This window comes from Gobio gobio (assembly GCF_949357685.1).
Source record: "Gobio gobio genome assembly, chromosome: 13".
Taxonomy (NCBI): domain Eukaryota; kingdom Metazoa; phylum Chordata; class Actinopteri; order Cypriniformes; family Gobionidae; genus Gobio; species Gobio gobio.
In genome coordinates, this window is record NC_137106.1 from 33,134,971 (window position 1) to 33,147,882 (window position 12,912).

Sequence of the window (12,912 nt, forward strand, 5' to 3'; positions counted from 1 at the left end):
GTAAATTTAAAGGGATAGTTCACCCAAAAATACTCATATTTTTGTATGACTTTCTTTATTCTGCGGAACACAAAAGAAAATATTTTGAGAAATGTATCAGTGGTTTTTTTTTTGTCCATAAAGTGAAAGTCAAGGGCTGTTGTTGGACCCAAGTGGGCTTCAAAAGATATTATTTTGTGTTGTGAAGAAGAAAGTATAAAAGTTTGGAATGATGTGAGAGTGAGGCCCGTTCACACCAGCGATGATAACAATATTATATTTAATAATCATTCTGATAAAATAAACCTTCCCTTGCACTTTGTAACAAATCCTTACCTCCTTACCCAAAATGACCCGAAGCCTTAAAATTATACTTTCATTTGTTTTGTCCAGAAAGCTCATTTCATCTTGATAATATTTTTTAATGCATTTTTTTGTAGTTTTTTTTTATTATTTTTTATTTTTTATTTTATTTACCTTTAAATTACTAGATTTGATCAATAAATAATAAACAGTAATTTAAGTTTGAATTAAATTCAAAATAACTACATTTTATGCATAACCCTTTTAAAGGGATAGTTCACCCAAAAATGAAAATTAGCCCATAATTTACTCACCCTCAAGTCATCATAGGTGTATATGACATTCTTCTTTCAGACGAATAAAATCGGAGTTATATTACAAAAGTCCAGGCTAATCCAAGCATTAGAATTTGATTAATAGTTGCTCTGTTTTTGAAGTCCATAAAAAGTGCATCTGCCCAACAAATAACATGCTCCACGCGGCTCTGGGGTGTTAATAAAGGCCTTCTGAAGCGAATCGATGTGTTTGTGTAAGACAAATATCCATATTTAAAACTTTATAAAGTAAACTTTCGGCTGACCGCCTTCCCTGTTCAATTTATGGAAAAATTGTTGAAAGTTCCCCTGCCGATCGAAAGACTAACGCGACCAGGTATGCTCGTCATGACGTCACGTACGCATCTTTTCCACGGAAGGCGGTCGGCCGAAAGTTTACTTGATAAAGTTTTAAATATGGATATTTTTCTTACACAAACGCTTGGATTAGCCTGGACTTTTGTAATATAACTCCGATTTTATTCGTCTGAAAGAAGAATGTCATATACACCTATGATGACTTGAGGGTGAGTAAATTATGGGCTAATTTTCATTTTTGGGTGAACTATCCCTTTAATTCAGGTCAAATAATCTTACATTGAGTGTCTTTGACGACCTCTTGTGGAAAACAAATCTCTTGCCCCTAGATAGCCTTATAGTAGCCTAGAAATCTAGACGCTCCCTAGCGGCAACAAATATAATTTGCAGCCAGGGCGTCTAGCAACTCTCCGTTGGCTTGCGAGCTGGAAAAAACAAACTCTAGTCAGGCCAATCACATCGTGTATAGAGTCGGTGGGCAGGCTTAACATAATGACAGTAGAATTGCGAGTGTTCCGCGTGCTACTTGAAAACAAAGAAGCTGGCGAACAGCGGTCTTTCGAATCGGTTTTGGGCTGCAACGCTGGAAGACTTGGAGTTAAGCTTTTCTTTGAGACAAGAACGGCACTGAAGTCATTCCTAAGAAAGGAAGATGTGTTCAGAGTTTTGCCGTTAATCTTATCAACTAGCTCCGCTTCACCTTTTTCGTTGCTCTGGTTGGTTGTAGAGGGAATCTGAAAGACAACCGTTTATCCCGCCCCTCGGATTGAGCCCTGCCAATGGTGAGTTCCCAGACCCAACATCTTGATGTGGGTCTGGCTTGTCAGGTTAGCCTTATAGCTCTATATGGAGCAAATGAGCCATTGCAGTCCTAAAGTCAGTTCTGCAGTATGCATTCATTTCAGATACACATGTACACATTATAAAATCATTTTTAGTTAGAATTTTAAGCATTTGTTAGGTTTTCTATGTATACTGAAGCATTCCATTCATTCCCAAAGGGGTCAAACTGACCCGTGAGGGTGTAACAGAGATTCCACTGGAGGCAAGTTGAAGGACCCATGTGCAGTACTTTATTCACAACAAAACATAAAACAAGGACTTGGCAAAAACAAACTATAAAGAGCTTTAACTAACTCACCGACAGCGGGTTACAACATTCAATACTTGACAAAGACACATGGCAAACATGAGGGCTTAAATACACACAGACTAATGACAAGACAAGTGACACCTGTGAACAGTGATGAGACAATGAACCAATGACATGACAACACATGAGGGCATGGGGATCACATGACAAGACCAGGAAGTGCATGACAAGACTGTGAACATGACACTAAAACAAAGCAAGAACATGATAAACTAAAAACATGAACGAGGAACAAGGAACATGAACCAACACCAAAACACCCTGTGACAGAGGGAAGGATTTGTTACTTTTTAAAAACCAGAAAATTCCTTGAATCCTTTTTATGTGTGTATTCATGGTTCAAGTGCAACGAAAGTCCTTGGGTTTTGGACCACTCAGATGAACACTCACTTAGTAGTTTTAAAAAAAAGAGTTTCAAAATGATCGGAGGGAAGGATGAGGGTTAAAGCAGTAGACGACATAACTGCAGTGTGCACTTAAAACAGAACATTATCGTGCATTGATTTGGATGTTAATATTGTTATCATTATAGTCATCATACTTGGTTTGAACATGCCTTAAATGATGACAGAATTTAAATTTTTGGGTGAACTATCCCATTATTGATATCGTCCAATTTAGTGAACAGAAGCTGTTGTCAAAATACGGAAGTTGTAATGAACATTTCGGGAAAAGCATGTTTAAGTGTGTACATAACCATGAGATTAAAGTTGCCATGAATCACAAGTAGCAACACATATTTTCTTCCATATTGTGAAACGAATTATTGAAAAAGAAAAAAGTATTGATTAATTTTATCGGTTGTTAATTGGAAGCAGGCAGAAATGAATCTGAGCTTGCAGTCAATTATAAGAAGGGTGGGATTTATATATAATATATGGATTAAATTCTTTCTTTTTTTCTTCTTTGCTTTGATTTGTTATCATTATTGCTGTGGTGTGAATTTCCCTATTCTCATAGAATTAAAACAACTATTAAAACTATATAGTTATAGTCCTTGGTGGGAAAGAGCCTTACCTATTGACCTTTTATAGAAGTGTTTGAGTTTTCTATGGGACTGATTCAGTTGAGATCTGTTGAGATTACATAAGAAGTTATTTGTAGTGATATTAGCTCAGTTTGCTGCATTCCTATTTATAGTTTTGTTGCCTTTACATCTTTTCTCAGCTGGAGAAACCGAGCCAGAAAATGTGAACCCCTGTTACTCTGGAAATCACGACTGTGACACAACCGCACAGTGCGTGCCGGGTGTGGGACAGCTGTTCTCGTGCCAGTGCGCCACAGGTTACAGAGGAGACGGTCGCAACTGTTATGGTAAGAGAAGTTATATGGAAATATCTCCTCCTTTTTCTGCGCAAACACACATGTTTGAGCCGTAAATTCTATTCTAGGCCCCTGACACTCTGTTTAATCAGTCGAGGGTCTGGAATACTTCGAGAATAACCCGAAACGTTCATCTTCCTTCATTAGAGCAATGCATCTGCTTAACATCAACACTATAGGTCGTTCAGAAGTGGGGTCATCATCACTGTAGTACATTAGCACGACCAGACGTTTCCTATCCGATGAGTCAGACGCAAAGTAGAGGAAACCCTCAGTGAATCATGAACGTGCCTGGGGTCTTTCCCCCCGTTCGTCTCTCATCTTCTTCCTCCCACTGCTACCAAGTCAAACAACAGAAAGACTAAACACTCTTTAGGTGGAATGTGGGAGATCTGTGGGGTTGTGGTGAGTCTGGGCAAGATTTGTAAGCAAAGAAGCATTGCTGTGGCATTTCTGTTTGAGCTGCATATGAAGAGGCCACATCCTCTGCTTTAAGCTAGTTCGGGGGCTGAGACCACCTAATATTTCCTCGTTTGAAGAGGGGTGAGAGCAAATTGCACCTCCCCTCTGGAAAACTCCCAATGTACTCACACAAATGTGCATTTTTTCCCTTGCGAGCTCCTGTTCCAGATGATATTTGACATCAAATATCTGATCACAAATGAGATGTATTGCCAGTAAAATTTTTTACAAGGAATCAGCTTTCTTGCACCTAAAAATTACATTCTGAATGGGAAAGTGCTATAGAATATATTAACTGCAGCAGTGCATGTTGCATAATATCACAAACGAGATGAATGGTTCAAAATTATGTTGACAGTTTCTAAAAAGCTGTGTCGCATCACTTGATACACCAATTGAACATTCAATTCAATTTAAATTTGCATTTATTTATATAGCGCTTTTCACAATACATATCGTTTCAAAGCAGCTTTACAGAAATGCATGTGTCATTACAATCTACAATTTTTTTTTAAATATAATTCTCATTGAAAATTAATGAATTATTGCCTCTTCACTGTATATGAACATAACATAAGGATTGATTTTGTTTAGTTGGAAAAAATTATTATAATTATGTATATTATATATATATATATATATTATACATGTGGAATAATTAATTTTAATAATATTAAATATAAAATTATTAATTAATATTAATATTGGCAGCAATTTTGTGTATTTTGTTGAGGATAATTACCTGATGCAACCTATATATTCTAATCAGAAATTATAGAAATGTAATGTAAAATGTCCTGAGAAGACTTTTGAGAATACTTTTAGGTATGATTCATTTTATTTGATTCAGTGAATCATTACTTTTAGAACTGCCATGGAACAAGCTGATTCCAATTTTAAAATGAATCATTTATCTTGCACTTAAAAACTAACATTCTGGGTGGGAAAATGTTATGGAATATATAAACTGCTGCAGTGAATATTGCATAATATCACAAACAAGATGAATGATTCAAAAAAACAAACTGTCCTTGCATAATTTTTATGCTGGCAGTTTCTAACAATGAAATTGTCCATGCATCATGTCCATAAAGCTCATTTGCATAAATGTAAACTTCACATCGCTGGACACACCCATAAAACACTGCAAAAAACACACAAGGAAAACATCAACAAAAATTTCTCATTGAAAGTGAATCACTTTTTGCTGCTTATGTGTACACCTCATATAAGGATTTTTTTTTTTAGGAGTAAAACTGTTGTGGTTTTAGATTAGAAATTAATATTGGCAGCTTTTTTTTATTTTGTTGTTGAAAATGACCTGACACAACCTCATTCACTTAATTTGATTCACTGACTCAATTCTTTTAGAGCTGGTTCTTTGGAACAAACCATCTGAATGAACTGATTCACCAGAATGAATCAGATTTCCCAGCGCTACTCTGAAGTCACTGTCTGCGCTTGATTATGTGTGCGTGAGTGTGTATGGGTGTGTTTTCAGGCATCATGTTCCTATTAGAGGAACATTTTATCACCTGTCTGAACTCTTCACTCTAGAGTAGATAATAAGGGGGTCAAGGAAAGAGAGCAGAGAAAAATCAAGAGAGAGAGAGGGGGACCGTGGGTTGCTTACCCTCCCTGTAATTAGCAGTGATCAAAACCAGGTCTCCTGCTGACCAGCTCTTAACCCACCCAGAGCTTCGGGCCTGTTCCCACGCGCTCCGACAGGGACGAGATCCCCTTCTATCTTTCTCTGTCATCACAAACGTCAGGATCTCAGGGCATGCTTTTTCTCTCCAGCACCTCACTGGCATGTTTGACGCCCGCCAAAGCATCTCTTACAGGTTTCTAGACACCTAGCTTCCAAGAATCTTGTCTGGCTGGTTAAAATTAGAGCGTTATGGGTTGTAATTGAGCAGTTTCTTTCTCCTTGTAGATGTGGATGAGTGTGCAGAAGGTCTGAGCTCCTGTAATGCTCACTCTAACTGCGTGAACCTGCCCGGAAGCCATCGCTGTCAGTGTAAGAGCGGATTTGAGTTTGGATTTGATGGCCGCACTTGTCAGGGTAAGAAACGTATTCATTTCCTGTGCCTTGACTTAACAAAACTCCACCAACCACATTGGATATTATTACACTGAACAAAATTATAAACGTAACACTTTGTTTTTGCCCCCATTTTTCATGAGCTGAACTCAAAGATCTAAGACTTTTTCTATGTACACAAAAGGCCTATTTCTCTCAAATATTGTTGACAAATCTGTCTAAATCTGTGTTAGTGAGCACTTCTCCTTTGCCAAGATAATCCATCCAGCTCACAGGTGTGGCATATCAAGATGCTGATTAGACAGCATGAATATTGCACAGGTGTGCCTTAGGCTGGCCACAATACAATTTTGCCAAAAACAGCACTCATGCTATACTGAGCTTGTTACTCATGTGACATTGCTTAAAGGGTTAGTTCACCCAAAAATGAAAATTCTGACTTACCCTCATGTCATTGACACCCGTAAGACCTTTGTTCATCTTCGGAACACAAATGAAGATATTTTTGTTGAAATCCGAGGGCTCAGAAAGGCCTCCATTGGCAGCAACAAAATTTACACTCACAAGACCCATAAAAGGTACTAAAGACATAGTTAAAAAGTCCAACTCACTACAGTGGTTCTACAATAATTTTATGAAGCGACGAGAAAAAAAAATCTAAATAACGACTTTATTCAACAAGTTCTTGACTTCCGTCTGGGCCTCTGACGTGAACTCACGAAGCACCACGACGCATGCGCGAGAAGATGTAGAGCCGCCGTTCTGACACATGACCCAGAAGCGAGGTACTTTGTTTTACAAGGAGAGGAAGACGCGCCGTATCTAAACTGTTGAATTCTACATTGATCGTACTTTAGGTCTTGGCGTAGTGCTCAAAATGGTGCGAGAGTGTGCATTTCCTGGATGCCGAACGCCGGCTCTACGTGATATTCTCGCGCATGGATCGTGGTGCTTCGTGAGTTCACGTCAAAGGCGCAGACGAAAGACAAGAACTTGCACTGGCATTTTTGCACTGATATCTTCAATTTTAGGGGCATTCAAACCGGCATTTTGTAGCTAATTCCCATAACTAATTCATTAAATTAATATTAAATTAAATTAACATCCCATATATATATATATATATATATATATAATATATATGTGTATGTATGTGTATGTATATATATATATATATATATATATAAAAAATTACTATATGAAAATCCCAAACAGCCACATTTATTTATTCAGCCCATATAACATACTACATTTTACAAAATCTGCAGTATACAAAAGAGCATACTCCACTAGGGACTGTATACCATTGTGACAAATGAACAAGAAATAACTACAATCTTTCTTTTGACTCATTATTTGTTTGAACTGAGAGGAAATAATTTAATTTAATATAAATTATTAAAATCTTTTAATATGAAAATTTCTCAATTAAAATGAAAGCCAAAATGCAAAGTTTAGGGTCAGTAAGATTTTCTTTTTTTTTGAAAGAAGTGAATTATTTTTTTTCTGGAAAAACAAGAAGTTGATAAAAAGTGACAATAAAGACGCTTATAAAAGCAAATAAATGCTATTCTTTTGAACTTTCTATTCATAATAAAGTCCTAGAAAAATGTATCACTGTGTCTACAAATATATTAAACCGCACAATTGTTTTCAACTTGGATAATAGTATGAATATAATAATAATAATAATAATAATATAATATGAATTTCTGAATGAAAGCAAATCAGCATATTAGAATGATTTCTGAAGGATCATGTGACACTTAAAGGGTTAGTTCACCCAAAAATGAAAATTCTGTCATTAATTACTTACCCTCATGTCGTTCGACACCCGTAAGACCTCCGTTCATCCTCAGAAAAGCCTCCATTGGCACAATGCACTTTACACTCTCAAGACCCATAAAAGGTACTAAAGATGTCGTTACAAAGTCCATCTCACTACAGTGCTATTACAATAATTTTATGAATCGACGAGAATAGTTTTTGTGCGCAAAAAAAACCTAAATAACGACTTGTATAGTGATGACCGATTTCAAAACACTGGATCATGAAGCTTCGAAGCGTTATGAATCAGTGAGTCGATTCAGCGGTTTGGATCACCAAAGTCACAAAAACTATTCTCGTCGCTTCATAAAGTTATTGTAGAACCACTGTAGTGAGCTGGACTTTATAACGACATCTTTAGTACCTTTTATGGGTCTTCATTTGTGTTCCGAAGATGAACGGAGGTCTTTCGGGTGTCGAATGACATGAGTTATTAATGACAGAATTTTCATTTTTGGGTGAACTAACCCTTTAAGACTGGGGTAATGATGCTTTGCCAAAAATTCAGCTTTGCCAACACAGGAATACATTTCAAATATATTAAAATAGAACAAATAAAACATTTTATTGTAATAATATTTCACAATATTACTGCTTTCACTTTATTTTTGTTTTAACAAATGCAGCCTTGGTGAGCATAAGATACTTATTTCCAAAAATATAATACATTTTACCGACCACAACCTTTTGTAGCTATTTTTTCTCAGGTAAAAACTGGATGCTGCTCGTGGCATTAAACATGTGCATAATGAGACAACAATTTGGCATCTTAATGTTTTATTGTTACAGCACACACTATGCTGCACAGTATGCAGTAAGCAGCAGCTTATCTATATTAGCTTCTAAGAACATGGTCTGCAGTTTATATATGACTGAGTTGTGTGCAGTCAGTGGGATTTGATGTGTTGCAGAGGTTAAATGTTGGGAAGATCACAGGCTCATTCTCTCAGCTGAATGCTGAAGGTGAAGGTTTTGCTGTGTGGAGAGAGGCAGGGGTAACCAGAGACACTGGGGAAGGGAGAGTATTTTGAAACAATGACCCAATGTCCTCACTCAGGGAATGTGCGTAGGAGACTCGCAGCTGAAGAACACAAGGGGGTCAGAGGACAGTTAACTCTTCTCCTTCCTGTTCAGCGCTCTCTGGTCTTTGACGGGATGGTGGGAGTTTGGGAGCCTTTGGGCAACAGCTAGAATGACTCAGACTAACATCCTGAGGAATGTGGTTCATGTTGTATTTGTTGAATTACGGAGTGTGTGTTGTGTTTTGTGGTGTGTGCAGATATAGACGAGTGTCGTGAACAGCTGTGCCACGCCCAGGCCTTGTGCTCCAACAGTCTGGGATCTTTCCGGTGCCAGTGCCAACCAGGATACCATGGAGATGGTTTTCAGTGCCACCCTGAAAATGGTAGTTGTTTGCATATTTGTTTTTTGACGTTGTTATTTAAAAAGAAAGTTCTGTCAGCATTTACCCACCCTCATGTCGTTCCAAACCCATAAGACTTTCGTTCATCTTCGGAACACAAATGAAAGACATTTTTAATTAAATCTGACAGATTTCTGTCCCTCCATTGAAAGTCTATTCACCCAAAAATCTGACGCTTCAAAACATTCATAAAGAGATCATAAAATAATATGAATCGAGAGGTTAATCCAAGACATCTGTAGAGACGTGATCGATTTATATGATGAACAGACTTTTCAGACTTTACAGACTTTCAGTAAAGGGGCAGAAATGTTTGTGCTTTTATGATTTTTTTTTATTATTTGTGGTCCGAAGCTGAACAAAAGTCTTATGAGATTGGAACAACATGAGCGTGAGTAAATGATGACATAATTTTTTTTTCTTTTTTTCGGAGAACTTCCCCTTCAAGTTAATTCTATACTCTATAACATTTACCTTGAAGGTCGTCCCAAGACCCAGTGTGAGCATCACAGAGACAGTCTTCAGAGCGGAAGCGGTGGTGTTCCTCTGGTGGGAGCCTTCATCCCTGAGTGTGATGAGGAGGGTCAGTACAGGCGTCAGCAGTGCCACGGGTCCACAGGTCACTGCTGGTGTGTGGACAGTACGGGGCAGGAGAGAGCGGGAACCCGAACTCCACCTGGAACCCCGAGAGTAAACTGTGATGAACCTGGTAAGAGAGCCTCGTCCTAACAAGTGCAAAGTTTCCAGTGTCGAGCAATTTTTCAATTTTGAATAAAACCAAAACGTTTGATAACGCGATAAAATCACAGCCAATAAAATATACAGCTTTTGGTCTAATGGGGTTATACTGTGGACAGGGCTGCTTCACTAACAATCAAGCTTACAAATTGGTACTTCATGAATGATATAAAAGCTAATAAAATCCCATAGACTTTCATTATAGGTGGTGCCTTAGCCATATCTAGAGAGCAGAATAACAATCTCTCGTGTATCTCATGTGCATCCAGTTCGTCCCAAGACACAGTGTGAGCAGCACAGAGACAGTCTTCAGAGCGGAAGCGGTGGTGTTCCTCTGGTGGGAGCCTTCATCCCTGAGTGTGATGAGGAGGGTCAGTACAGGCGTCAGCAGTGCCACGGGTCCACAGGTCACTGCTGGTGTGTGGACAGTAGGGGGCAGGAGAGAGCGGGAACCCGAACTCCGCCTGGAACCCCGAGAATAAACTGTGATGAACCTGGTAAGCAGGTCTACCTGAACTTTTTTAGGGGGGGATTATGTCACAGTCCTCTCTCAATATGTTACTTGTCCTATTTTAAATAAAATGTTTTATGTTTTTACAAATGTATTGTCATGGGATCTGTTATAGAGAGGTAGCAATTACTCTTTTTGTTAGAATACACTACCGTTCAAACGTTTTGGGGTCGGTTTTAAAGGTCTTGAAAGAAGTCTCTTTTGCTCACAAAGTTTAAAAGACCAGCATTTATTTGAAACATAATATAACAATGTAAATGTCTTTACTGTTACTTCTGATCAATTGTATGCATGTTTGCTAAATAAAAATATTAAATTCTTTCAAATGAAATCCTACTGATTTCATACTTTTGAAGGGTAGTGAATATCCTCTGTACAAATTCCAGATTGTACTCTACTGAAGGCAGTCTGGGAAAACAGGCCCTGACCCTTAGAGTTTAAGGAGGATAGGATCAAAATGTGAAGAGATACAACTTTTTATGTTGTAGACACACATTGCATTCCTCTCTGAAAAATTGTGGATTTTAGGGAAGATCGAGGGTTGTCAAAACCACCTGTGTTTACATGGACAGTATTAACATCTGTAGTATTACTATCAAAGCAGATCATTCTGTACTTTATTGGAGTTTAGAGTTAGACAGCTCTTTAACTTGCACAAAACCTTTCATTTCTTATAAACAAAGTGTTGTCCAAAGGAGTGTAATGGAGGAATAACAATCCCTTGTGTATCTCATGTGCATCCAGTTCGTCCCAAGACCCAGTGTGAGCAGCACAGAGACAATCTTCAGAGCGGAAACAGTGATGTTCCTCTGGTGGGAGCCTTCATCCCTGAGTGTGATGAGGAGGGTCAGTACAGGCGTCAGCAGTGCCACGGGTCCACAGGTCACTGCTGGTGTGTGGACAGTAGGGGGCAGGAGAGAGCGGGAACCCGAACTCCGCCTGGAACCCCAAGAATAAACTGTGATGAACCTGGTAAGAGAGCCTCGTCCTAACAAGTCCTAAGTTTCCAGTGTCAAGCAACTTTTCAGGCCTGACTAAAGTCAAAACATTGCATAATGCTATAAATTCACAGCCAATCTAATATACAGCTGTGGAGTGGGATTTTGGTCTAATGGGGTTATACTGTGGATGGGGCTGCTTCTCTAAGCAATTGAACTTATGAGTTGGTACTTCGCTAAAGATATAAAAGCTAATAAAATCCAATAGACTAACAATACAGGCCTTCATTTTCCATGTTCCGCTCCGCCTCGCACACAGTTGAGAGCGTGAGCATTTCAAAGTATACTCTTTTGGCCGTGAGAACAAATAGATGCTTTTGGCGCGGTCACAAAAATTTGGCTACACGTGGACAGTGTGCGAAGACATCCGCTGACCCTCCTGATGATGAAAATTACATCACGCTGATAGTACGCGGATTGCCGAGTAACACGGATGGCTGATGTATACTTTGGGCTTTAGCCATATCTAGAGAGCAGAATAACAATCCCTTGTGTATCTCATGTGCATCCAGTTCGTCCCAAGACCCAATGTGAGCAGCACAGAGACAGTCTTCAGAGCGGAAGCGGTGGTGTTCCTCTGGTGGGAGCCTTCATCCCTGAGTGTGATGAGGAGGGTCAGTACAGGCGTCAGCAGTGCCACGGGTCCACAGGTCACTGCTGGTGTGTGGACAGTAGGGGGCAGGAGAGAGCGGGAACCCGAACTCCACCTGGAACCCCGAGAATAAACTGTGATGAACCTGGTAAGAGAGCTGTACATGGCCACCTCGTACTAACAAGTCTGAAGTTTACAGTGTCAAGAAATGTTTCAGGCTTGAATAAAACCAAAACATTGTATAAAGCGATAAAATCACATAATTAAATATACAGCGGGATATTGTGGCATGTGGTTTTTTGGTCTAATGGGGTTATAATGTGGATGGGGCTGCTTCTCTAAACAATCAAACCTATGAGTTGGTAATTGATGAAAGATATAAAAGCTAATAAAATCCCATAGACTTTCATTACAGGTGGGGCCTTGAGGCCCCGGTATACTTAATTTTCCATGTTCCGCTCCGTCTCGCGCACAGTTGAGAGTGTGAGCTTTTTAGGGCTGCAACAACTAATCGATAAAATCGATAATAATCGATAATGAAAATCATCGACAACGATTCTCATTATCGTTTAGTCGGGTCTGCTCTCTGTACGCAAAGCTTCCACCAGTCGCGCCAAATTACAGCACTGAATAACAAAATGTGCATCTAGAAATAGTGGAGTGCAAACAGAGTGAGCTGATGAAGGAAAGGTACGTGATCCAAGTGCCCAAAACATGAGAATTGTTTATTTTAAGCTTCAAGCGAATGCATCAGCGTTTAACATACACTGTCATGCTCTTTGACAGATGTGTGTGTGCGTCTGCGTCCTCAGTGTAAAACGTTCATTTTACAGGTTATATCCACTGATCTATATAGAGAACAGCAGTTACATCCTCATCTGTAAATGTTAGCAATTCACGCAAGTATTTCCATTTTGCATAAAAGCG

The 12,912-nt window shown here is 38.9% G+C and overlaps 1 protein-coding gene across 1 annotated transcript in view; it reads left to right on the forward strand.

The window, feature by feature from the left end:
* Positions 1-12,912, forward strand: part of nid2a (nidogen 2a (osteonidogen)) — a 53,268-nt gene that overhangs the window by 24,109 nt on the left and 16,247 nt on the right. Inside the window, exons 9-15 of the mRNA XM_079833643.1 lie at positions 3,235-3,381; positions 5,789-5,917; positions 9,003-9,128; positions 9,628-9,855; positions 10,154-10,381; positions 11,140-11,367; positions 11,906-12,133. Of these exons, the coding sequence (XP_079689769.1) occupies positions 3,235-3,381; positions 5,789-5,917; positions 9,003-9,128; positions 9,628-9,855; positions 10,154-10,381; positions 11,140-11,367; positions 11,906-12,133 (1,314 nt within the window). The remainder of the gene's footprint in view (positions 1-3,234; positions 3,382-5,788; positions 5,918-9,002; positions 9,129-9,627; positions 9,856-10,153; positions 10,382-11,139; positions 11,368-11,905; positions 12,134-12,912) is intronic.